The sequence below is a fragment of the Triticum urartu genome, chromosome 4 (genome assembly GCF_003073215.2).
Source record: "Triticum urartu cultivar G1812 chromosome 4, Tu2.1, whole genome shotgun sequence".
NCBI classification, from domain to species: domain Eukaryota; kingdom Viridiplantae; phylum Streptophyta; class Magnoliopsida; order Poales; family Poaceae; genus Triticum; species Triticum urartu.
The window spans coordinates 44,986,818-45,014,012 of record NC_053025.1 but is presented as its reverse complement, the minus strand read 5'-3'; the positions used below and the strand labels follow the sequence as shown (position 1 = coordinate 45,014,012).

General features: G+C 45.3%; 2 protein-coding genes across 2 annotated transcripts; both read left to right on the top strand.

Annotated features, from left to right (window-relative positions):
* The first annotated feature begins 18,271 nt into the window (after nucleotides 1-18,271).
* On the top strand, nucleotides 18,272-18,852 carry LOC125553497 (homeobox protein knotted-1-like 4). The gene is made up of 2 exons (XM_048717269.1): nucleotides 18,272-18,566; nucleotides 18,652-18,852. The coding sequence occupies exons 1-2, from the start codon at nucleotides 18,297-18,299 to the stop codon at nucleotides 18,793-18,795; spliced, it is 414 nt and encodes a 137-aa protein (XP_048573226.1). The 5' UTR covers nucleotides 18,272-18,296; the 3' UTR covers nucleotides 18,796-18,852.
* A 2,602-nt stretch (nucleotides 18,853-21,454) lies between these two features.
* Nucleotides 21,455-23,008, top strand: LOC125554583 (homeobox protein knotted-1-like 4). The gene is made up of 3 exons (XM_048718099.1): nucleotides 21,455-21,538; nucleotides 22,212-22,478; nucleotides 22,597-23,008. Exons 1-3 carry the CDS (start codon nucleotides 21,455-21,457, stop codon nucleotides 22,825-22,827), a joined length of 582 nt encoding a protein of 193 aa, XP_048574056.1. The 3' UTR covers nucleotides 22,828-23,008.
* Nucleotides 23,009-27,195: the final 4,187 nt, after the last annotated feature.

Below are 27,195 nucleotides of genomic sequence, written 5' to 3'. Positions count from 1 at the left end.
TAACTAAAATTATCAAAGTATTTTCTATTCAAAACATTAAAAGGAAAAAAATGAATTTTCATAAAATAAATAAATAAGCAAAAAGAAAATAAAATAAATAAGTAGAAACAAAATAAACTTTAATAAATAAGTAGAAACAAAATAAAATAAAATAAACTTTAATAAAATAAATAAGTAGAAACAAAATAAAATAAAATAAAACTATAATAAAATAAATAAGTAGAAAAAAATAAAATAAAATAAACTTTTATAAAAGAAATAAGTAGGAACAAAATAAAATAAAATAAACTTTATTAAAATAAATAAAAATAGCAACAGTAAGTATTTTGTTGTAAGTAGAAACAAAATAAAAAATAAAGCAACAAAGAAAACAAAAAAACTGGAAAAAAATAAAAAAAATGCCACCTACTGGGCCACCACGGCCTGAATACGACTAGAAACCCCATTGGGCCAGGATTCAGGCCCACAGCAGGCCCAGCAGGCCCACAGGCAGAACAAAGACAAGTTTATGCCAGAAGGCCTGCAATAGTGAGGAGTTCGAATGGGATGGCACATCAGCGCTTATAAACAGGTGCCGAAGCTCCTCAACTAGCGAGGTGGGACTAAACTTCCCACCACACCGCGCCAGTACTAGGCCATTGGTCCCGGTTGGTAGCACCAACCGGGACTAAAGGGGTGCATTAGTCCCAGTTGGTAGCACCAACCGGGACCAAAAGTCTCTACTTCCCGCCCTTTTCGGGTGCTGAAAAGAGACCTTTGGTCCCGGTTGGTGCCACCAACCGGGACCAAAGGGGGGTATTCGTCCCGGTTCCTGCCTCTAACCGGGACCAATGCTGAGTGTATATAGGAAGCACTTGTCAAAATTTTCATTCAGTTCTTCGATCTGCCTTTCCACACCCTGCCTCTCTGTCGCCGAACACCTCGACGCCGCCAGGCTGCCGGACCTCGACGCCGACGCCGTCGCCGCGCCCTGCCTGCCCCGACGCCGTCGCGCCCCTGCCTGCCCCGACGCCGCCGCGCCCCTACCCTGCCCCGACGCCGACGCCGTGTGCCCCTACCCTGCCCCGACGCCAACGCCGTGCATCCCTGCCCTGCCCCGACGCCGACGCCGTGCGCCCCTGCCCTGCCCCGACGCCAACGCCGTGCGCCCCTGCCCTGCCCCGACGCCGACACCGTGCGCCCCTGCGTCGCCCCGACGCCATCGTGCCCCTGCCCTGCCCGATAACGCCGCCGTGCGCCCCTGCCTCGACCTCGCCGCCGCCGTCGTGTGCCCCTGCCTCGACCTCGACGCCAACGCGGCCGCGCCCCTGCCCTGCCCCGACGTTGCGCCGCGCCCCTGCCCTGCTGTCAACGCCGCCGCACCACTGCCCGCCGGACAGGCCGATACTCCCTCCTCCCTCCCACCCCTCTCCTCTGTCCTTCCTCCATGTATGTGGTGATGGTGAAGTTGGTTCACTGCAAAATTTCAGAGAATTGCATGTTTTCAGCCATGTCCACAAGGTGTTTGATGAAATGCTAGGGCTAGCTAGGGAACTTTGTTTTATGTGAAACTTGGCAGGATGATGTCTCCCTAGATGTTAGTGAAGATGGTCAAGTTGGTTTGATAAAAGGAAAAACTTGTTAGTGCAAGTTTTATTACAATTTAATGCTGGACAGAAACTACATGATTTTTTTGGTGGACTTGCTAGATGAAATTGGGGCTGCCCTTCTGGATTTAAAGCTTTAGTTCAAAGGACTACAAGATGTAAAAATTTCAGAATTTTTTTAGCAAGGAAAAATAGGGTTGTAGTTCAATGCCAAGATTGGACCAAAACTGAAAAATGGAAGTTGTGCTCAAAATTCTCAAATAACCAAAGTGGGTTTTTGCATAAAAATGATCTATAGGCATCAGAGGACTTCTCCAAATTTTTGTGGCATTTGAAAAGAATTATTTGAAATAGTTCTAGAGCAAAAGGGTTATTCTAGAGTTTGAAAATACTAATAAAAGATTTTTTGAGGCCAAATCATTATAAAAATAATTACTACTGATGTTTTTTTCATAACATATTTTTGTCCATGTATGTATGTATGTATGTATGGACGGGTTCATATGGATGTATATACAAAATGTTCATATATGATGTTTTTTTGTTCATAGCATTTTTTTCCGTGTATGTATAATTTATGTATGTATGTTCATGTATGCAAAAGTTACATTTAAGAAAAAAATAAGAAAATGTATGTATGTTCATATGCAAAGAATATGCAAAAGTTAGAATTTTTATGTTGATAGAATTTTTATGATTTTTTTTTGTTCATAGAATTTTCTTTGTCAATTTATGTATATGTTCATATTGTGTATGTATAGGAAAATTGTGTGTGATCAAAGGCATTTATGTATATGTTTGTATTGTGTATGTATAGGAAATTTGTGTATGATCAAAGTCATTTATGTATATGTTCATATTTAGAAGAAAAAGAAGGAGAGGAAAAAAGAAAATAAGAAGAGGAAGAAGGAGAAGAAGAAGGAGAAGAAGAGGAGGAGAGGAAGAATAGGAGAAATAAATAAGAAGAGAAAAAAAAGAAAAAGAAAGAGGAGAAGAAGAAAGGAATAGAGGAGAAGATCTTTGGACCGCGCTGAAGGCAAATTTCACCCTACCGCCAGAGGAGAATCCGGAGAAGCCAGTTAAAGAGCAATTGATCAAGTCTCGTGCTCTTAAGAAGATGGCAGATCTATTCAAGAGGTGGAAGAATGAGATGAAAACATCGTTTGTCGACCAAGAAAAGACACCAGAATTCACCGGCCGGTATGAGAATACCAGAGATCACTGGCCCACATTTGTGGCCCACAAGACATCGGACAAGAGTAAGAAGATGTCAGCGACACACAAGAAAAATGCTGCGAAGAAGCAGCTTCACCATCGCACAGGGTCAGGTGGCTACCTCAAAGCCCGGCCGTTGTGGGCCAAGGCTGAGAATGACTTGCTTCATAAAGGGGTCGAACCAGAGACATTGAACTGGCCAGACCGTTGCTGGACTTGGTTCTTCGGGGTTGGCGGAACCTTGGACCCTGTATCAGGAAAGTGCGTTTGGACGAACGACCAACTTGAAATACCTGTCAAGAACCTTCAGCAGTATATCGATGCAGCGCAGCAAGGGACGTTCCTTCCAGACAGATAGAACGACGATCTCATAATGGCCCTCAGGAATCCTGAGCACCCTGGACGGACACGAGGCACGCCAGGCTCCGTTCCGTGGAAGGCTGGGTTTCCTAACGCAGGCGGTTACAAATGCCAAGAGAGGAGGAAGAAAGTGGAGCAGACCCAACTCCAGGCGCTGCACGCAAGGGTATAAGGGCTAGAGGAACGAGAAGCAGTTCGCAACAAGCGACCTGCGGAAGCTACCCCGGAAGATACCCCACCATCTCAGTGGAGAAGCAGTGTGGCTTCCACTGAGCTGCTTCAGCTAGAGCCTGTCTTCACGGCTCCTGCTAGCTACCTCGTGGATGCTATCACGGAGTCTCAACATTGCCACCTTATGACGCAATGGAACAACTTCAAAGTCAAGGCGGTTGTCGGCTCTGTTCGACCTCCTGAACCCGATGCAACTTTTCACTGTCGTCCAATTCTAGAAGAATATGCTAGGGTGACGGTGGACGAAATAACGGAGGGATTTGAGGACCTCGAGCTTGACCACCCTACCGGTGAAGGGGAGACTCGGCTGGGTTCTACTCTGAAGACTCCATACCTATGGCGGAAGGAGCTCATCAACCTTCCGAACTGGACGCCTCCGCCTCCTCCTCCTCCTCCGGCGAGTCAGGGCACTCCGCCTCCTCCTCTGGCGAGTGATCAGGGCACTCAACCTCCTTCTTCGGCGTGTGGCGGCACTCTGCCTCCTTCTCCGCCTGCGCCGGCGCGCCCGAGCAGCCAGCCTCCTCCTTCTCCGCCTCGTCAGCAAGGGCGGAAGAGACTCGCCGCCGCTCCGGCTGCTCCGGCGCGTCGTAGTCCTTCTCCTCCGCCTCATAAGCAAGGAAAGAAGACAGCCGCAGTCGCTCTGTCTGCTCCGGCGTCTAGCAGTACAGCCAGAGGCGGGAGGCAATACAGATTCGGTCCATCTCTCAAGCCTATAAAGAAGTTACCATACGAGATGACTGAACAGGAAAACACGGAGATCGTGCAAGCCGAAGTGAGGGACTTCTTTGAAGCGGTGAAAGCAAAGAGACATCCACCTCCGGAGGAGAAGATAGATCCGGTGAAAGTAAAGTGCACTATCGATGCCCTGAAGAAACCACCACCTCTCTGCCAAAAAACAACTATGAGCGCATTACTGAAAATGTATATAAGGAAGCGGAGTGGTCGGGAAGTACTATCAGTGATCGAAGGTTAGCAGAACGATGAGCTGGGAAAAATTGCCCAACTCGGCGAACAAGCGAACCAATCGTGCCCCCCTCCCCCCCGCTCAATGTGTCTAGCGATATCGTCGCTAATCATCCGGAGATTTTTCCCAATACCTATCTTGGAGATTACCTGCCCGCCGATGTACATTATGATTTCTTGGAGATGGACGAACACAAATACCGTTACGGGAAGCCTCTCGTCAAAGATGAAAGATCTCTAACAACGATGATGCAAAGATTCCATGATTAGTACATGGAAACCTACAGGGAGTCTGGGGGGACGAATACTTTGACGCTGAGAGTTAAAGAATTCCATTTGAGGAGTTCTTTCAGTTTTTCAATCAGAAGGCCCTCGATAAATTAACGGTCACTTGCTACTGTCTGTAAGTACTACTTCTGTCATTAAGTCTCTATATATAGCTCAACTCTTTCATTTCATGTATTTATAATTATCCTCACTATATTATGCAGATTGAAGATCGTCGAATGCGGAAAAGCAGAAATGTATGATATTGGGTTCATTAACACAAATCTCATAGATGAATTTATGGTTAAATTTAAAGCCAAAGAAACCGAGGCCAACTTGCTCAAATCGTTGGTAAAAAATCAAAACAAAGATAAATACTCTTTCCTTACGAATTCAAATGAGTGTTACTGTCTTGTGCATATTCGCTTTCCCTTATTACTCGGGGTTATAGTAATGTAATTGATGAGTTCTGCATGCATGCGCAGCTACCACTATATTCTCCTGGAGATTAAGCTTGAGCAGGGACTAGTAATCGTCTTAGACTCGATACGAAAAGATCCCGAGACCTATGCGGACATGACTAAAATTCTCAAGAAGTAAGTTCAATCGATCATTATCGCACCATATCAACAACTTTTTGTTCATTTCCTGATATCAAGGAATTATTTTCTTTGTCTCGCAGGGTTTGGAAAGTATTCACCACACAATCTCCAAGACTGCTGAGGGAGTTACGATTTACATACCCGAAAGTAAGTACTACTAGCTAGCTAGTTCCGCGTATCTCCCGTTGATTCTAGCTACTTTCATTAATGCCATTTATAATGCTATCATTATCAGTTTGATTGACCTCTATTTCTCGTAAAGTTCTTGTGGCAGGAAGAAGGGAATGATTACTGTGGATACTACGTGTGCGAGTTCATCTACAACGCGACTTGCAAAAATCAGCGGGGCTACTCTAAAAGCCAATATGGGGTGCGTAAGCAATAATATTCACAATTTCATTTTATTACACCATCATTTCTGTTGAGTTTCATTCATATATATGTATTAACCCCCTTCTTCAAATTAGACGTGCAGATGCGGAATGAACTCCTACCACAAGATCGCATGAAAGCAATTCAAGAGGAATTGGCAGGATTTTTTCTTGACCACGTCATCAATAAAGACGGAGAATACCATGTTGCAGCTGAGTTCATATATAATTAGGGGATTATATTGTAAGACATCTTAATATTGTATATATGTAGCCAGTAGCGTCAGATAGATATACAAAAACTTGTTGTTCACCCAATCTCTCGGAGAAGGAGAGGTCGATATCACTTCTCTCAGTATGCATATGTTCATGACGAACTTCTGTACTTAATGGTTTCCTTCATTTGCTTACTAGCTAGCGTGTCGAGGGCCTCTCTATACGTATAGTACGTAGCGTCGACCAAGCACGGAGATAAAAGAGGACACTTCTCTCTATTAGCTAGCTAACACCCTAAATTAACCCCCCTAAAACCCCGTAAACCACCCTCTTTCAAAAAAAAAACCTCAACTCCTGCCAGCTGCTGACGTGTGGATGCCTTTTGGTCCCGGTTGGTGCTACCAACCGGGAACAAAGGCCCTCCTGCCTGGGCTCGCCGCAGCGGCCACGTGGAGGCCCATCTGTCCCGGTTGGTGTAAGAACCGGGACTAAAGGTATAGAGCTTTAGTACCGACCCTTTAGTCCCGGTTCCCTAACCGGGACAAATGGGCCTTACGAACCGGGACTGAAAGTGCAACTATCCCTAGGTGGTTTTGGTAATTCATAACAACATATAGCTCATTGAGCTAATGCTATTCCAAGATGATTATTTCAGGAAAGCTCAATGATTGGCATGGCATGGATGTGAAAGTGGAACCCTCAAAATGCTAAGGACAAAGGATTGGCTCAAGCTCAAAAGCTCAAGACTCTTCATTTTATATTTTAGTGATCCAAGATCACATTGAGTCTTTAGGAAAAGCCAATACTATTAAGGAGGGATGAGGTGTTGCTTAATGAGCCTCTTGCTTCATGTGCTTAATGATATGCTCCAAAATCCTCAACTACTTTCCCATATCCACATATGACCTAAACCCTAAGCCAAACTCGGTCCTACCAATTCTTCCTATCCGGCGCCACCGAGTTTCACTTGTCATTAGCCACTGCCAAACCCTAGCAATTCGGTCCTACCGATAAGGATCTCGGTCTCACCGAGATGGGGTTGCAAACTTTCTGTTTCCCTTTCATAACTTTTCGGTCTCACCGAAAGAGCGAATCGGTCCCACCGAGATTGCAATGTAAACTCAGTGTTTCCCCCTTGTAACTTTCGGTCTCACCGAGTTCCACTCGGTCTCACCGAAAGAGCAAATCGGTCCCACCGAGTTTGCCTGACCAACTCTCTGGTTAGCTAATTACCAAATTCGGTCTCACCGAGTTTGTGTAATCGGTCTCACCGAGATTACGTTATGCCCAAACCCTAACCGAATCGGTCCTACCGAGTTGCATGTCAGTCCCACCGAAATTCCTAACGGTCACTAGGTTTACTATTTCGGTCAGACCGGGTTTTCTGATTCGGTCCTACCGAGATTGGAAACTGTGTAACGGTTGGATTTTGTGTGGAGGCTATATATACCCCTCCACCTTCTTCTCATTCGATGAGAGAGCCATCAGAACACATACACCATTCCTACTCATATGTTCTGAGAGAGAACCACCTACTCATGTGTTGAGACCAAGACATTCCATTCCTACCATATGAATCTTGATCTCTAGCCTTCCCAAGTTGCTTTCCACTCAAATCTTCTTTCCACCAAATCCAAATCATATGAGAGAGAGTTGAGTGTTGGGGAGACTATCATTTGAAGCACAAGAGCAAGGAGTTCATTACCTACACACCATTTGTTACTTCTTGGAGAGTGGTGTCTCCTAGATTGGCTAGGTGTCACTTGGGAGCCTCCGACAAGATTGTGGAGTTGAACCAAGGAGTTTGTAAGGGCAAGGAGATCGCCTACTTCGTGAAGATCTACCGCTAGTGAGGCAAGTCCTTCGTGGGCGATGGCCATGGTGGGATAGACAAGGTTGCTTCTTCGTGGACCCTTTGTGGGTGGTTGCTTCTTCGTGGACCCTTCATGGGTGGAGCCCTGTGTGGACTCGCGCAACTGTTGCCCTTGGGTGGAGCCCTGTGTGGACTCGCACAACCGTTACCCTTCGTGGGTTGAAGTCTCCATCAACGTGGATGTAGGATAGCACCACCTATCCGAACCACGGGAAAAACATCCGTGTCTCCAATAGCGTTTGAATTCTCCAAACCCTTCCCTTTACATTCTTGCAAGTTGCATGCTTTACTTTCCGCTGCCTATATACTCTTTGCATGCTTGCTTGAATTATGTGATGATTGCTTGACTTGTCCTAAATTAGCTAAAATCTGCCAAGAACTAAAATTGGGAAAAGGTTAAGTTTTTATTTGGTCAAGTAGTCTAATCACCCCCCCTCTAGACATACTTTCGATCCTTCAGGGACAAATGGCCATTTTTCTACTAGTGCATGCATACTTTGTCCTCACTCATGCGCACCTGGGACCAACTTCCTAGTCGGTCACCCATCCTATAATTGCTCCAAGCTGAGCACACTTAACTTTGGAGTTCTTTTCGAATGGGCTCCTGGAAAAGAAGGAATTCCTTGTTGATATGAGTAGTCTATCATCGCTAATAAGCCAGGCTCTCACACATCGGTCCATACTCCTCACCCATCGAATGATCAAAACTTATCATTTTCCATGCTATTAAATTACAAAAAAAAATGGTTCGGATAATGTGTCGAAAACATAGAGTGCAAGAAGCAGCCTGAGAGTTGCTGAACGTACCGCGGTGGCGCCCGGGCCGGCGACGACCTCCTAGGTGCCGAGGAAGCGAGAGAGAACTGTTGTGCCGGTGCTGGCAGCAAAAGTCTCGAAACGGCTGCGGAGCAATGGGGGCGACGGAGCTGCAAGACGTCCGTCGCAAAGAAGAAAAAAGAGAGGATAGAGAAAATGGATCCGATAGGTTGAGGGGATGGATTTGGTGCAATTACTGATGGGTAGGACTGCCAGGTCCGACGAGGCGGATGCGCCCGGGCGCCCCCATATTCACCATATATTTGGGCTGAATATAAGAGGTGCGGCCAGCCCGGATGTTTGAGACGCCCGTCTTGGTCACTTTTTGTGACTGGTCACTTGACCGAGCCGTCCGGCCAAGCGTATGAAGGGGCTTTAGGGTGCCTGGCAGTAGATGCTCCTAGTGACCCACAAATTCTTGATACATTGGCTATTAGTGAGGTTCAAGCGCTTGGTGATGACCTATATATTCCTGGGTTCTTTTTTGTATCAGATTGTACGGTGGCAGCGGATGCTATGAGAGGAAGTTGTGCAAATTTCGTTGCTATATTCATGAAATCGCAGCTAAGGCTAATGAGTTTTCAGTTTTGTGCTTTAGCCATGAGTTTAGTACCTCTCATGTGGAGGCTCATAATCTCCCAAATTATGCATTATCTCTAGGGTTTAGTTGTCATGTTTGCCTAGGGCAACCTGGCGATCTCGATTTTGTCTCAATAAACATTGTGACATTGTGATGTTGTAATAAGGCTTTGTGAGATTCTAATAAAAAATTGCAATTCATGAGGTAAGACATGTTCCATGACACCAAATATATCTATATCTCTACCTACTAATAAAGTAACGAATGTTTCTCTAATTTTTATCCGTTCATCGCCGAAAATATTTTTTTCAATATTAGGTGGTACTAAATTTTTGTGCCTCTATCTGTTTTTCTAGAAACACATGTAATTTTATTCATACTCATAACAATTACAAGTAAATAGATTCGAATCTAAGATCCAAGAAAACACAAAGTAACTCCTCTGATTAAGAATTACAATGAAATCTCTTGGAAACAACTTTTCCCCTGCATCAATCTCTGTTAGAAGAAATACTCCAAAGACTTCGGTAAAAAGGCTGCAATTGGACTGGGGCAACAATGTTGTCACTCTTTCACCCGCACGAACATTACCAATAATGATTTTTGAAAGCACCTTGAGTCGCCCATCCAAAAAGATGGGAAGCCTTGATCGGTGAACGTACTTGGGCCACGGTTGATCCCCTAGATGTGTAGGACGTCGGATCACAATATCTTCACCATGATGTTGCTGAAACACTTCAACTTCACAAAGAATCAAATCAACATAAAATTTTGACACACCAACCTAAATTCATCAGATCCGAATAATCAGATCTTTGAGGACATAAAATTCTCTAACCTCATGGCAGTGCCAAAAGAACCAGTGTAAATTTATTCTCACAAAATATGATGATCACTAAATGATGAGAAAGACCGGAGCACTCTGAAGATGCGAGGTCCCCCCACCTCTAGGTGCGAAAATGGCAGCCGGAGGCGAGGGGACCAAAAGATTCCTTGTGGCGCCGACGGCGGCGGATGCAGCCTAAACGAAACCCTACATCCAGGCAAATGTGAGGGCTGATTTGTTTGTGCCTCCGTCTCTGCTAGAAAGGAAATAGTTGTACAGCATTTTGTACGTGGGCTGCGCGCGCTGTGGCCCAGCGAATCCAGCCCACTAGCTAGCCCACTTATTTTCATGTCTACGCAGTTGAAAAAATCTTATTTGCCGCATGCCGAGGCTAATAGTCGAAACTTCGCACATGGCGCCCAATACTGGGACAACCCGTTTTTTTCTTTTTTTCCTGTGTTCTATTTATATTCCTGTTTTTCTTTTTCCGTTTGTTTCTCTTTTTCTTTCCTTATTATTTTTTATTATTCCATTTCAAATTTATTATTCTCCATTTTTTAAATTCATAATTTTGCAAAACGTTAAGAATTTCATTTTTGTTAAAATTTCCAAAAAAATAATAATTCCAAATTTTGGTTCCAGTTTTGAATTTTTTTGTACTTTTTTCGAAATTTGTCCAAAATGAAAAAAATGTTCCCATTTTTTCAAAAACTAAAGCAAGGTGCTTTTATCCAATTTTTTCATCCTTCACCGCTGATTTTTTAAAAATCCGAGGTGGTACTAAATTTTTGGGCGTCTGTTTGCTGGAAAGGAAAAATAGTTTGTATAGAATTTTGTACGTGGGCCGCGCATTGTGGCCCCGTGAAGCCAGCCAACTTATTTTCCTGCCCAAGCAGCTGGGGAAATCCGATTTGCCGCATTGCGGCCAATAGTTGTAGCTTAGCATAGGGCGCCCAATACTGGGCTGGCCCGTTTTCATCCTTTTTTGTGTTATATTTCTATTTTTGTCTCTATTTTGTTCCTTTATCTTTTTATTTTCCCTTTCAAATTTCTTTTTTTTCCTTTTTTCGTTAATTAATAATTTTCTAAAAACGTTTAAATTTCAATTTAGTTCAATTTTTCAAAACATATTTTGTATTTTAAATTTCGGTTCCTACTTTGGAAAAATGTTCAGACCTTTAATTTTTTTTCTCGTTACCAAATTTGTTTAAAATGCAAAATATGTTCCCATTTTATAATAAAATGTTTGGGTTTTCCAAAATTGTGAGAGATATTCAGGAAAAATTTGCATTTAAAGAATGTTCCAAATTCGATCATTATTATTGTTTTAGTGAAATATTCACAAATTCAAAATAATATTCACATTTTAAAAACACATTTTCAAAAATGGTTCTGAATGCTCCAAACATGCTCCCATTTTAAAAAATTGTTCACAAATTCAAAAAATGTCCGTGTTTCTACAAAAGGTTCATGTTTTGAAAAAATATTGCCATTTAATTTTTATTCGTGTTTTTCTTAAAAATGTATGACATTTAAAAAATTGGATTTCAATTTCCTTATGTTTCTAAGAATATTCATAAATTAATTCTTATATCATTTGAAATTGTCAAAAAAGAATTTTTTTTCTTCGAAACTGACGCTGTAGTATGTTCTTCAATTTTCGTGCTGGCCATTGGTTAGTAGGACAAATTTGTTCGAGTGGCTAGCAGCACGTGGTTGGGTCTTTGACGTCGTGAGGTCGATCCTTCAACTCGTTCTTTTTTTTTGTATTTTTACTCGCCCCTTACAAACACATGTTGCTTCGGTGCCCGCTAGTGTGTGGCGCCCCACCCACTATTTGACGCAACTAGCGTCATATAGTATCTCCCAAGCAGCTGGCCCAAGAAAAAGCAAACAATTTTTTTAAGACAAAAAACAAAAATGATTGCTCTATCGCCCAGGCTGTATTGGGCCTTAGCCACACTATGCTACTGCTTCGCATTCGGTCCATCGATCCTCGCTGATAAAGAAGGAACATTCATGCCTGATTATGATAATGAAACGAGATTTATGCACTGCAAATTGGTAACTTATCCGGTTACGCTGTCACAGGAGAGAGTGATCGAAACGAATGTGCCCAAAGGTCGCCACACAGCCACCAGATGAGGAGGGCCACAACCCGGAAACAGAGGGCCGAAAGGAAAAACACATGAGTTGGGTGGTCGCCGCCACGCTGACCAACCCACCACTATCAAGATCTGGCCATACATGACCCACGAGAAGGCCGCAGCTCCTCGCTCTGTCGCGCACTGCTGCGGAGACTGTTTTCGATGGACACATCATTTACGTCTCTCATTGCTTCTTGAAAAAAAAAATCTATCTTATTGCAACGCACGGACATACGTGCTAGTACAATGCTACGAGGCATGACTAGAATGCAGACGCTCCGGGCAGCTAGCTAGCGAGCTCGGCGTGGCGACCGTGCGCACCGTGGTGTCATGACTCGTGCGCAGATTGGATCGATCGACCTCACGGAGGGGACGGAGTCGGGATCGCGGAGGGCGACGCGACAATCCACGCAAGACAAAGCAGCGCCACCTGTGCATGTAGCACATATTAGTATGTTCATGTTGCTCCATCAGCACGCGCTTGCCCTGGCGCTGTTGTACGGCCATTCCATTCCACTCCTCGGGACATGGATGGCTTAACCGCGAAGCACCTCGGAGCGACGGAGGTGGGAGGACAGCCACCGAGCCACGGCCCATTTTACACGGCGATCGATCCGGGAACGAATGGCTTCTTCTAACAAAAAGGGACCAGCTGCACGGCTTCGCGTCATGTCCGTGTTAGAGTTCCAGAAAGGAAACCATCCACATATATTGCACGGCCGGAGCATGCTACTGCTAGCCGGCCGGGACGAGAGGTTGGGGTAGGAGCACCCTGTCCTGCCTGCCTTATTTGTGGTGGAGTGCGACGCCGACACCGACCGATCGCTCCGCGGCTTCCCACCGTGACCCGATGAATGATTGGCCTGGGACGCGTTTTGCTCCGCAAGGAAGAAAGCCATGTGTCCAACTGTGAACTCTTGTGACAGGCTTCATATACATCCGTCCAAAAAGACTAGAGCTTCTCTGAATTAAAGGATTTCTGATAGTCTTTTTGCACGACTCGTATACTGATGATTTGAACCAGTATTTTTAAACATTACCCACATCATGTTTTCCCTGTACCCAGTTATACAGACTCCGAGAACGCGCAATTTCATCCGAATCCATATTTTCCACTCACACATCATCATGGGCAGTGGCGATTCCACTAGGGGGGCTTCAATAGGTTGAAGCCTACCCTCCAAAAATCATATTTCAGCTAAACATGCAACTTAAGAATTATACTGAGGTGTTTAACATGTAAACTGCAATGAATTTGCTCAGTAAACTTAGAAACTTGATGTTTTGAGCCTACCCTTCAATTTTGTGCAAGATTCGCCACTGATCATGGGAACATCGATTGGAGATCAACGTATGATGAAAAAGGCCAAGAATTTTTCCTCCGCGAGGATGCCATCACAGGGTTGTAGATGAGTTTTTCTTTGGACGGTGGCAGTCTGGCCTGGATCTGGCTAAGGCTTCCTAAATAAGCTCGACGGACTCTTAGATTGGGAGGAGCAGGCTCCCTCTTTGCCGCTGAGGAGGTGGGTAAGGGGTGAGCACCATCTTGGTTCTTGATGCTCTTTTGATCAAGGATCCGAGGGGATGTATCACTGGCGAAGCTTAGTGTAGAGCAAGGGGGGGCTATGCCAGGCCTAATTAGTGTTTCAACGAGTGATTAGTCCCTCTTGGCCTACTAATTGTTTCTCCTTGAGTCATGGCCCCCTCTTAAATTTTGCTCAAGCTCCGCCACTGGGATGTATGTTGTGTGGAGTTCCCTGATCAATTTTCTTCCACTACATCAACCTATGCCATCGGAACGGAAGATCAATCAATGAAAAGGTTCCGGCAAGCATTTCTACAACCTCCGTGGTGAGGCCCTCTAACCTTTGCCCTAAGATGGCACGGTTTCTGCCGGAGATGGTGGCTGCCCTAGCTCCGGCGCGGTTGACACAGTAGGATTCAATTGCTTTTACCTTTTCTTCTAAGGTCCTATTTGCAAAAAGGGAGGATGTGTAAAGTTTATTTCTTTCAGGGTCCTTCGTTAGTGCACTATCATTTCAGATAGATGCAGTAGTTTCGGGAACCTTATGGTCCCTTCGCGTGTTAATAAAAGGTCACAACTTTGCATGTTCGCTAAGAACATGACATGAAAATTTCAAACTATAGATACATTTAAGACATATATATCAATCACCCTAAGGAATTGTATAAATTACCAACAATATGAATTATCTACATAACATAAATTGGTAAGAGTAATATTTCTATTGCCACTAATACTCTTATCGCGTTCCAATCTCATAACTATACATATCATGAGATTAGCGCTGATGTCTATGATGAGGACAAACATGTTTAAATCAGGCTATATTTATAGTTCATATTTCAACAAATAATTAAAATGCGCACTAAAAAGAATCATGTGAGATATGTCTCACCTCAATAATGCTAAACCACCAGGTGTGATTTGTTTTCCGAGATGTGAAACTCTACTGTTTATGATATCTACATTTAATTTCGGTACAGTTGTGAAGATCGAACGGATGTGATCAGTTTAGGTATAACTACATGGATCTAACGAATCGACGACTGAATGTTTTGCTTTTTTTCTTTTAGGAACTTCTAGCACATCTTTGTATCAGTCTTTAGTATTGTGCTTTCAGTATATAACTAGACCATGAAGCCGCGCGTTGCCGCGCCCGCCCATCGTTGATGCAATAACAGAGATGCTTTTGAAAATTTATGTTTGTTTTATGTTTGTTTTGAACATTGCTCCATGATATGTTCAGAATATGGGTAGGAATGACCGTCTTTTCCTTTAATTAAAGATGAATGCACAAGTTTGTAATTTATTATTTGTATTTGTCCGAACTGTAATGCTAGTTGAGTGGGTAGTGGAAAGTTAATGATTCAGTTACCATTTTACTTTACACTTAATTAATACTATAAAATTGTGTCTTGGTTTGCTCTTTATAATGACCTGCTGTAAGCTGCATGTGGGTTAGTGTCAGACGAAGCAAGAAGGATCCATGGCTACAGTGGCAAGAGGTAATATATTTCACATGATTAAATTATTTGTAACTGTCTTGGTGATTCTCCTTTCACAATTATGTGTACGGGTTAGCCCGAATATACATATAACTTGGGGATTGTTTGCGTCTTCGGAAGGTAATTTTAGATGAAATTCTTAAGAAGATTGATGGAAGAAGAGCCGAGTATAGTTGCATGAAAGTCGTTATTATTAGCACAAAGAAAATATGTCAGGTAGACTTGACCAGGCCGTTGAACACTGATGTGGATGCTGAGGAAGATGCAGCTATAGCCATGATAGAGAAGCTCACTGAATCATATAGGTTTGAGATTGATGATACGACGGAGGAATTGAAAAAGTGAAATCCTTGTGCTTGAAAATCTGAGAAATCAACAAGTTGAAGCCACGAAGATGTTGATGAACAAAGATTATATGTGATTTAGAAACAATTTTGTAGAGAAAACAAAATCCTGCATCATGTCCAAAAACTTGACCTCTTTTAATATCATCACTTAGTTCATCTTGCTTCGTTTTGTCAATGTCAGGCCAGATCTGAACTCAATTTATTTTCGAACAATAAACAGCGGTTCTGTTCTAAGCATGTGTAACAATGAACCTGTAGCTGGGATGTAGCCCTACCACATCATGTGTACGGGTTGTATTGGCCAGGTCTGTAATGGCAGCAACATGCGTAATAATCTAGCATTTTAATTATTTTGCAAGCCTTGGGAGGTAATAGGTGAGCATCAGTGTATTGAATGCCAAATGAAATTCAGGATCACCATGTGGGAATAATATTGAGTACTGTAAGGGCATAAGGGAATGATTTAAGTTGGAGATGTAGTGCAAGCCACGTTGCTTGTCATGCATGATAATATCTCTCTTGAATGTATCAGTTGCGAAAAACACCAACAATTAGCAAAGCAATGTCGTCAGACGTAGGTAAATTGTATTGGACATCTGCATCTGATTGTGGACCCAATATTCCAATGGTATGCACTAGTCAGGTTAGTCCTTTATTCGGTCCCTAGCAATTCTAAACTGTTATCATTACACAAAGCACATATTCTATTTTCAATTTCTTTGTCAGTCTGGTGATCATGGATATACAGTAGGGCAAATTTAGGCTTCTGGCCTGTTTGAGGAATTAATGAGCCTACCTGTCGGCTTATTCTTCCTACCAGAAAGCTGCATCACAGTGTCGGCATCTAAAACATGGGTGAACCAAGATTTGATCGACCACAGTAAGTAGCTGAAATTATCAGCAAGAGTGCAAAGTCAGATTTAAACGGGAAAAACAGGTTGCAGAATATTTGTGCAGAGGTCAGTAATCTAGTGAAACCTTCAAGGGTATCGATGAATGGGGTTGTCCATTGGGATCAGATGGTGACCCTTTGCCGAACCATTTTAAATTGGTCCCTTAATTTGATGCAGGTTTTTCCCTTGTGTGTCACAGAGAGTAGTGAGGGAAGAATTCATCTCCTGGTTTGTATGGCAGTATAGAACACAATTATCAAGGAAACAGAAATCTCGTAAAGTAGCACAAGTAGAGGTGAATTAATACTATTTGTTTTTGGTTCCAATCGAATTGTATATAGTAACTGGTTCATTAATCCTTGTCTGCCTACATTGCGGCAGGACTCCACTTGGTCCGCTAGCGCAATGTAACTGGCACGCATCGCTTCCATGGGCTTGTAATCGAAACGTTTAGGCATTTTTACTCTACTTAGGTCCAGTACGTGTCATAGACAGATTGTATGAAATCTGAAACAAGAAATGGAAAGGAAGCAAACAAAATGGATGTGGCTGGTTGGAGTGAAAATCAAACAAATTCCTATGTAACAACTAAAATCACAGTAATCAAGAAAACATAGTAGATGATCAAAAGACAACCGTATGTAAGAATATTTGTGAGCATGATACCTGTCCAGAAGCCATGGTTGTAATTGGGTGTAACACACACACCCTCAAGCAATTTCAACACGCAAATCCCAAGGAATGAGGATTGCAAAACTGCAAGGAAGAAATAGGAAGTCACTTCCATAGATACGAAGACATGGAGGAAAATTAGAGGGAGGAAGATGGATAGTTGGCAAGAACAAACCTAGGCAATAGGCATGGCCGAGAGAGACACTGAAGGTAGGAAGGAAGAGATGGCGCAAGGAATAATATATGAAGCAGAATGGGAGATTGGGGTAACGCACCAGGGCAAATTAATCACCATCATCACCCCTGAAACTAATTACCATCATCACCATTATCACAGGAGGTAGACAGTGGACCTTTAACGCCGCAGTTTCAGCTTCGGTTACGGGATGGGAAGGGACGCGCGGTACAGCTGCAAGGCATGGACAAAGGGTGCAGGAGGAGGACAGTCGGCGATGGACGCCGACGGCGCGGACGGCCGCCGCAGCCGCCATGGACGAACGTTGCAGGGCACGAAATTCAGATGAAGAGTACGGGGGGGGGGGGGGGGGGGGGGGGGGGGGGGGGGGGAGGACGGCACCAGTGCGGAGGCAGTCGCAGCAGCAGCAGCTCGCCGATGGTGGAACGCCGACGCATCGAGGAGGAAGGAGCGGCGGCGCGGAAGGAAATTGTTCTCGTTTGGGAAGGGCGATGCTGGAACGCGGCGTACGACCTGGGCTGTTACCATCGAAACAAAAAGTTGTGGGCCTTACACTGCCCGATTACTGGGAGCAAACCCAGCTAGCTCTGCGGAGCAGCAGCCCGCGAGACGGGGCGTGCAGCGCGTTAGCAATCAGGGACGACCAGAATTGATCTGGAGCGTATGTTCAAGCGATCCGACGGCTAGACACTCAAATCGCTGTGAAGGCTCCTAACTAGCCTCGTTATACTGTTTCTTAATAGAATACTCCTATTTAAGAGTGGAATAGATGATTTCATGATTTTTTAAATATGTCATATAATGTAAAAGGTCCTCTTGAAATTGTGATTTTGCAAAATTAACTCATACCTTTTCTGCTTGCTAGCTCACGACAGTGCAACTATGCACTTCATGAACAGCGCACTTAACAGCGATCATGTTGTTCCTTTTATTATTGGACCCTTTTCCTCCTCACATATGACTGTCCAGCTACTGTGCTTCCCGGACAGTAACTGCAAACCAGACGCACGCACACAAATCAGAATTTAAGGCAACAAAATAGACAACCTCCATTTGCCCTAAATAGGCCTCCTCCGACGATTAGACATCGCCGGACAACCAACGCATGGATCAGCTCCCTCTTCTTGGGAGCGGCCCCAGAGCCGCAGCCATTACCGGCAATGCATTAGCTCCCTCCTTCGTCGCGATGGATCAGCACGCAGCCTCTACATCCACTTCACCACCGGAAAAGGCGCCGCCGGCGACGCCGTTCCGGGCCCCGGAACACCGTGGAAAGTCCAACTACAACAGGAGATCATCTGACACGATCAAGGCCAAGATCATGTCGCACCCTCTCTATCCGGCTCTCCTCGGAGCCTTCATAGACTGCCGGAGAGTACGTGCATAGCCGAACACAGCTTGTATATATCTTGCTGCCCTGCGACTGCTGTTTCTCATCTTGTTATTTGCTCTGCCCCAAGGTCGGAGCGCCGCCCGAAGTTGTCGGTCGGCTCTCCTCCCTCGTCGACGAGCTCCAGCCGAGTTCAGATGACATGCAGGAACAGCCAGCGGACCCAGAACTCGACCAGTTTCATGGTAATATGATTAGCTTCTTAGCTGGCTGAATTATTTGCATACATGGATCTAGCGATATGCTTTTGTGTGTATGTGCAGGAGACCTACCGTCCGTGATATGCTGGTGGTGTACAGTCAGGAGCTCACGAGGCAAATCCAAGAAGCCAGTGAGTTGTTGAGGAGCGCTGAGGCCCATATCGACTCGTTTGCAGTAGGTGTGTGCATACTGATTACCTTTGCGGGTTTTCATGGTAAACTTATCCTGATTGGCAAGGACAAATACCCGATTAGCCAACCAATTAGAATCACTGCATTTAAATTGTTGCCGTATTGGTGTGAGTTATGACTTTAAACACACGACCACTCTGTAGTGTTATGTGATTGGTTAAAAATTTGTGTTCTTATTGTTTGCATAGTAGAAATAAAATCATGTTTCGTTGCACGTATGACCGGTATTTTTCATTCATTTCCGGTTGGAATCGGTTTTGTTTACGCCACGAATCCGTAGTCCGGTAAAATCCGCATTCGAATTCGTATCCGGCCATTATCTGCTCCGCTCCGATTCCAACAAAAAATATATGGCCAAGGATACGAGAAAGCATTATTTGATCCGCTCTGATCCGTTTACGTCCCTGCCTAAATGAGTACCCATTTGTACGTCTATCCTGATTGTCTGCTCACACCGCATACACGCGACAGTGAACACCTTCATGTGCTCCACCCACTGAAGCACATACCATTTACGAACCAATACTTACATGAGTATATAACCTGCAAAGGAGTGCAAGCCTTCTTCTTGTAAAAAATCACATTATTGTTGGATAATAAAAGAAACCAACATAAGGCAACACTCCCATTAGGATATGAGTGGAAAGCTTCTTATTGATACCTACAACTAGGTGCCAAAAATATTATGCACATTACAAGACGAATATAAATTTAAGCCACCTTTTCTATAGATAAAAAAACTCGAGCGAACTTGTATTCTGGTCACAATAAAGGACTAGAGTTTGGCAAAATAAAATAAAAATATATGCACCTTCAGTGTAGAAATATTCAATCGTGCATGAATTTACTTTTAGAAACATGTAAATACCAAATTTTCATTAGATGCAAAATCCACCGAGCCCTTGATTTAGAAAGAAGTATCTCTTGTCAACTTCGCAACATATATGCACCCTTGTTTCATTTATTTGTTGTAGCTATCTATGAAGCCACTGTTGAACTGGGACATAATCGGGCTATAAGAGTTGTCACCTCAGATTTTTAATGAGCCGGGGAGAGAGAAGAGGAGTGGATCGTAAACTTATACTACCTTCATCCTGGTTTATTGGTACTATTCATATTTTGTCCCAAAATTTGACGTATATTTAACTAATAAAATGTTAACGCATGTGAATATATTGTTGGATTCATATTTGAACATAGTTTCTATATGATACTATTTTTTGCGACATGCATTAATATTTTGTTAATTAAATTCATGGTCAAAATTTGCCACAATATACAAAGGGACAATAAACCAGGACAGAGGTTGTAGCCAACTGAAGCACGGTCATCAACACACTTTATGGGAGAAGATGTGTAAGGCCTCTTCCAATGCATCAGTGCTTACATGAGGTGCTAAATAGATTAAAAACTTTAGCAGCTAAAGCCCTCAATGCATAGATGCTTAATTTGTTGGTGCTAAGCATCCTTCATTTAATGATTTGCAACTAAAGTTTTTCATGCATTGGTGGGTTTCTTTCATTTAAGTGTTTTGCCTAAGTTCTCGCGCTTGGCATTGTTTCCTTCTGGGGTCACCACACTCATCTCTCTCTTCTTAATTACATTGCCACATCAGATTTTTTGCCTACATGACAGTCTTAGCACCTGTACAAGGTGGAGCATTGGGAGGGGTGGCATTAGCGACATAATATGTAGAGCTAGCGTGTACAATATGAATGTGCTTTTAGATTGACTATATATATGACGTGGTGAAATAGAGCATGCAGCTGGGTCTCTAATTAGTCTTGCTCTTAGAGCTAGGTTCATACCCCCTTCGTTTCAGTATACAAGACATGTTGCTATTTTCAAAAGCCAAACATTTATATGCTTGATCAAGTTTATAGAATGGTTATATTAGCATCTATAATGTCAAATAAATAAAGTATAAATATATTTATGGTGAATCTAATGATACTGATATGACATTGTAGATATTGGAAATCAAACACAGAAATTTAGCTGTCTCAAATCTTGATTGCTAGCTGGATGCTCCATTATGAGAGTAAAAAAAAAGGAGACGAGAGGAGTACTGTATGAGACACCCATTGCCTTTTCTTGGAAAAGAGAAGCATGGAGGCACATGCATGCTGAAACCGCCCGTACGGCCACATGGCAAGGCAACTGCTGGCCAGCTACCCGCTACCGCACCAGGGTTGCCATGGTTGAACGCTGCAACACGACAGACACGCACAGTGACATACTCCCGTGCGGAGACGCCCGTTGATGCATGGGTCGACAGTTCATAGGCAGTGAGGCACCACACACACATGCATGGGCATGTGAACGTTGCGATCTCGCCAGGCATACATGCATGGGCATGTGAACGTCTGACTGAAATGTTCTCTGCCTCCGATGGCCGTACCGCCCGATTATTATCTAGCTTTTTGTGCCTGCATGATTGCACATATATAGGATCAGTTTGCTTGATCTGGAAGAGAGACCATGCATGGTCAGTTCGATGTTGGATCTTGGATGTCATGGTGGTGCTGGTGGTGGTGCTGGTGGGGCGTGCAGGCTTGTTCTGTGGTAATTTGGTGGTTACATGTGCAGCCAGCAGCTGATCAATGGTAGCAAAAGCAAACCCATAGATCTAGTGACAATATTTATGTCAATTTATAGTACACTACTCTCTCTCTCTCTGTCCGCGAAAACTTCTACCTTTTGCCCTTCAAAGTTTTAAAATTTTGACCAAATTTATAGAAAAAAGTAGTAACATATATAATATCAAATTGGTACATTATGAAGTATATTTCAAAACGAATCTAGTGATACTAATTTAGTGTCATAAATACTGCTATTTTTTTATAAAGTTGATCAAATTTTAAAACTACGACTCAGGACAATAGTTAGAAGTACACTTATTTGCTGATGGAGGGATCAATGTCATAACAGTCTCACTAAGTCTCAGTCAACTGAGACTTTGTTATGTCTCAGTCGATACTATCTTCTTTTGATTTTGCATAGAGATTCGTGCAAAAATTTATTTTCAGTTTTTCTTTTTTCTTCTTGTATATTATATCACTTGACTGAGACTTGAGTCGACTGAGATCTAGCCACACCCATGTCATAAATTGTACTACTTTTTTCTATAAAGTTGGTCAAAATTTAACACTTTAGACTTGGGGACAAAAGTTAGAAATACATTTATTCGCGGACGGAGACGGTATGTTTCTATCTAACTCTAACGTTGGCTTGTTAGAAGACTGGCAACAACTACAACGAGTGCGGGGGTTCTTCCGAAGATGAGCAGGAGACCAGGGACGTCGCCGGCCTGCCTTCCGGCGAGGGCAAGCAGCTGACGAGCCAGCTCCTGGACAAGTACAGCGGCTACCTGAGAAGCCTCTGGAGGGACCTCTCCGGGAAGAAGAAGAAGAAGAAGAAGAAGAAGAGCGGGAGGCTGCCGAGGGAGGCGTGCCAGAGGCTCCTGCACTGGTGGCAGCTGCACCAAGGATGGCCCTACCCATCGGTACGTGCTTGGCTATGTACGAGTGCTTTTGGGTTCATGCGCGCATGCATGGAGATCGTTACGTATCTTGGTTGGAGCTTCAAAAGCGCTAATGGCGCCATAAGTGCGTGCGTTCCAGGAACCGGAGAAACTGGTGTTGGCGGAGTCGACCGGGCTCGACACGAGGCAGATCAACAACTGGTTCGTTAACCAGAGGAAGCGGCACTGGAGGCCGGCGCCGCCCGCGATGGGTAGCAGGTTGCAGCACATCGACGCCGGTGCTTGCAGCAGCAGCTCTCCTGCCGTCCTTGGGATGGAAGGCCAGCACTTCACCGGACGGAGTGGGTATCCCGACGGTGGTCCGTTTTGAGACCCTAATCAGTCGACTGCATGCCCCGCATCGTGTGCTAGCTCGCTACCATTGTGCACGCGGGTATGGAGTACAACACGCACGCGCTTCCAGACGTGCATGCAGTAGATTCATTGCAAAGTGAAGTTTACATGTGTAATAATGGAGCGTAAATGAGATCAACTTTTTTTAGGCAAAATTGTATGGATCATGGGGTTCGACAAGCCAAATGTGCCGCCCCTGATCCAATGAATGTGAAAACTTGGCTAACCTATCAACATTGTCAAGGAGACGTGATGGCAGAAGCTTGGTCATTGCCTTGTATACGTACCATGCAAAATAATGGTTGCTACATGCTTTAGAGCCTCTTCCTGATATTGAGCGTTCAATGTTGCTTATGATGCTTTGGCGGACGTGGCACACCCGTAACGAGGTGGTTCATCATGATTCTTGTATTACGCACGTTAATCGTAGCCAAAACAAAGTTAGTGATAGCATATCCAAATTTGCTCGTCTAGAAGGCAGAACCATGACTTGGATTGGCTCGGGTTCTTCGGATGCTATGGAGCTAGCTACGATTGATTGTATGAACTGCTTCAGTTGAGTTATACATTATTTCACTCACAAAAAAAACACTGTCATTCATAGCTCTGCTTGGGTTGGGCGAGCTTTGCTGCGCCATTGGTGTTGCTGGGTTTTTATAAATAAAAAAAATTACTCTCTCCATTTCAAAATATAAGGTGTATTTTTTTTGAAAAGTCAAACCTATTTAAGTTTGATCAAAACGATAGAGAAATATACCAATATCCATACATAATATCAAACTGTATCATTAGATTCATCATGAAATGAATTTTCGTATTTATATTTTGAAACCGAGGGAGTATTTGGTATGGTAAGTGGGAAAATGATGGAGTATGTTTATCATTTTATTTATAAGGTGGTGTTCTGGTGGTCTTTCACGTTGTGATTTTGTGTTATCTGCTATGTGGGGAAATTTTCCGCGTCGTGATTCTGTGTTATCTGCTCTGTGGGGAATTTTTTCGCGTTCTGATTCTGCTATGTGGGGAAATTTTCTGCGTCGGTGTCTGCATGAACTATATTTATGCTACAATTTCACATGTTGACGTTTATTTTTTTAGATGGTGAGAGGATGCACGGGATTGGTACGTTTTCATAGGCCGGTTGGTCCCGATTGATTTTAAAAATCATTGACCCGGTCAAAATCATGAACCAAATGCAAAATAAAATACCCCGATTGAATAGAAAGCTCCACCATTAAGGAGCATAGTGAATTAAAAGAAATAAATGAAACAGCTTCATAATATCACATAGTTTTTAATGTAACCAGGGGATTGTCCCTTCCATGTATTATACCACAGATAACAACAACCTTCATTCCATTCAGCTTCTTTGTAACAAACATCCAAACAAATGTATGTGTTCGATGCAAAGAATAATTTCACGTACAATAAGAGTGACTTTAGGAGATTCAGTCTCCAGCACATGCTCATTGATGTACAAAATCACAAAAAATGGAAGAAAAAAAATCATCTTTATGGACGGTCATGTGGTATGGCAACCAGTTCACTTCATAGTTTGTGATTCCACTTTTTCATCCCAAGTACATGGATGCTTGGTTTGATCAGCAAAGTCAGGACACAAAATCTCTAAAGCAAAACAACTCATTATATATGAATCTCCTCAACTTCAGGTAAAACAGCCCTCCAAAATCTAGGGATCATTTTCACTGCTATAGAAGAGGTAAGGCAAAAATAAACTGCAAGATGATTGCTTAGTCTGCAGTGATTTATTACCTACTCCCTCCGTTCCAAAATAGATGACCCAACTTTGTACTAAAATTAATACAAAGTTGAGTCATCTATTTTGAAACGGGGGGAGTACTTGCAGCGAGAACAACGCCAGAGCATGATGCCTTGCCATCCGGAGACAATGGATACCTTCTGTTTTAATATGCGATTATAGACTCAACCAGGTTCCTGTACCAAAGAAATCGGCACATGAAGCATAAGCGGTTTTGCTATCATTTTGTCCATAGCATTGAAACACTATAAAGAAGCTGAGCATGAAAGCAGAAGTTGTTCATCATAGTTCTAATTTAATTCCAAGAAGGAATCCATAAGATAAACCTGTGAACATAGAATTTTAAGCACCTGTTTGCCTTTTCTAATTTTACCTTTATTGTTTTTTTCAAAACGGAGGCAAAAGTTTTGTCTCATCCATTAATTAAGCTGGTAGGAACTAGGGTTCTACCGGGTCTAGGCCGGAGGGTGTAGGGGAAGGAGGGGGCTGGACGAGGGCGAACTCGCGGTCGCTGGCGGCTGGGCGCCGTCGTGCGCGAGGGAGGAGGCGGCGGCGTTGGCAGGAGGTGGCTAGGGTTAGGTCTCCCGGCTCCCTTCGGGAAGCCGAGCAAATAATGATTGCTTCTTGCTTCATCTCAAAACAGGTCCTTACATGAGTTTATATAATCCTCCTAATGATATAATTGGGCTAAGCCCCTAACACGATAAGATAACTGGGCCAGGCCCCTAACTGCCTGGACTGTAATATATATGCCGCTCATGACATTTCTCCCTGCCTGCACAAATAGCTCGTCCTCGAGCTGGAAGGCTGGGAAACGCTTGTGGAACTCCTCGAGGTGATCAACCGTCGCCAAACACCTCCGCGGCAGCTTGGGCAGGCAGGTCGCCGAGGCCGGTGGTGGCGGCGTCCTCCTCCATGTAGTCTGCAACCTCCAGGCAGAAGAGACGCGGGCAGACGTGGCCAGGCATGTAGGGCTCGTCGTAGTTGAAGCACAACCCTTGGCGGCGACGCTCAAGTAGCTCGGCCGAGGTGAGCCGGCGGAATGGGCGCGCCGCGGTCATGGCGAGGGTTGCCGCGGAAGCCTGAGCAGGCCGACCCTGCGCGGGAACATCCGGCCAGGGTGGCGGCCCAGCGGCCTGGGACGGTGATGCCTGCTGGATGGCCACCGCGTGGCGCTCGAACGCGCGTGCGTAGTACATGGCCGTCTGGAGGTCTTGGGGTCCCTGCAACTCCACGTCCACGCGGATATGATCTGGCAGATCGCCGATGAAGAGTTCGGCCCGCTGGCGAGCCGTCACGCCGGGCGCGTGGCATGCCAGGGCCTGAAAGTGGTCGGTGAAGTCATGCATCGAGGTGAAGGGAAAGCGGGCCAACTTCGATAGCCGGCTCCCGCGTATTGACAGTCTGAAGCGAAGGAGGCAGAGCTCGCGAAGACACTCCCATGGGGGCATGCCGCCCTCGTCCTGCTCGAGGGCGTAGTACCACGTCTGGGCGGCGTCGCGGAGGTGATAAGAGGCGAGCCGTTGCCCCTGGAAGAACTGCTCGCACTGGTTGAGCCAGTTGAGGGGGTCCTCGGTGCCGTCGTAGGTGGCGAAGTCGAGCTTGGCGAAGCGCGGTGGGGTCGAAGCCTGACCGCCGTGGGCGTACGACTCGGCGGTACGGGGCAGCAAAGAGGATGACGTCGGGTCGGTGGGCACCGGGGTTCCCTCGTGAAACGGCGGTCCGTTGAGGCCCGCGCAGGCACCCGCGGAGCCGGAGGGCTCGCCGTTGCAGGGTGGACGCCGGCTGTTCCCCGCCATAGTGCAGACCGGCTGCGCTGTCGACCCGGCCAATCAGGCCGGAAGCAGTGACGGTGAGGGTGGGAATCGGACCTGCTGGATCAGAACGCCCGTCGGCGCGGTCGTCGCCGACCCGGTGCTGCGCGGCGTGGGTGCCTGTGGCTGCAGCGGTTGCTGCAAGGGCGCGACGGGCGCGGCGGCTGCTGCATGTGGGCGACGGGCGGCCAGAGTGGAGTGCTGGCGGGGGGCGGCTGCAGCGGCAGCGGGTGCTGCATGGGGGCGATGGGCGTGGGGGGTGCCGTGAGAGCCGACGACGGCCACTGCAGGGTGGTGGCGGGCGGCGGCTGCAGCGGCAGCTGGGGGTGCAGCGGCCCAACGAACGCCGCGGAGGCCGCCGAGTGCAGCGAGTACCATGGCAGGGCTGGCGGACCGGCCGCGGCAGCTGGCGGCGGGGGTGGCAGAGGCCCATAGGGGCTGGCCAAGTACAACCGGATCTCCTGGACCCCGGTGACCTCCTCCGGGGTGTAGACGGTGGCGGGTGGCAGCAGCTGGGCGGTGGGGGCGCCGGAGGTGGGGACCAGCGGCGCGGGTGGGGAGGACAGCAACGCGGTGGTGATGGGCAGTGGCGCGACGGTGGTGGGCAACGGCGCGGGTGGGGTGGGCAGCGGTGCAGAAGACATGATCACAACCGAGCTAGCTGATACCAAAGTGGTAGGAACTAGGGTTCTACCGGGTCTAGGCCGGAGGGTGTAGGGGAAGGAGGGGGCTGGACGAGGGCGAACTCGCG

Excerpts from the sequence above, each read along its gene's own strand:
- LOC125553497 (XM_048717269.1), top strand. The coding sequence starts at position 18,297 with ATGGATCAGCTCCCTCTTCTTGGGAGCGGCCCCAGAGCCGCAGCCATT. Across the intron at positions 18,567-18,651 it reads CCTTCATAGACTGCCGGAGA|GTCGGAGCGCCGCCCGAAGT; the intron begins GTACGTGCATAG and ends CTCTGCCCCAAG.
- LOC125554583 (XM_048718099.1), top strand. The coding sequence starts at position 21,455 with ATGCATGGTCAGTTCGATGTTGGATCTTGGATGTCATGGTGGTGCTGG. Across the intron at positions 21,539-22,211 it reads GCGTGCAGGCTTGTTCTGTG|AAGACTGGCAACAACTACAA; the intron begins GTAATTTGGTGG and ends TTGGCTTGTTAG. Across the intron at positions 22,479-22,596 it reads AAGGATGGCCCTACCCATCG|GAACCGGAGAAACTGGTGTT; the intron begins GTACGTGCTTGG and ends CGTGCGTTCCAG.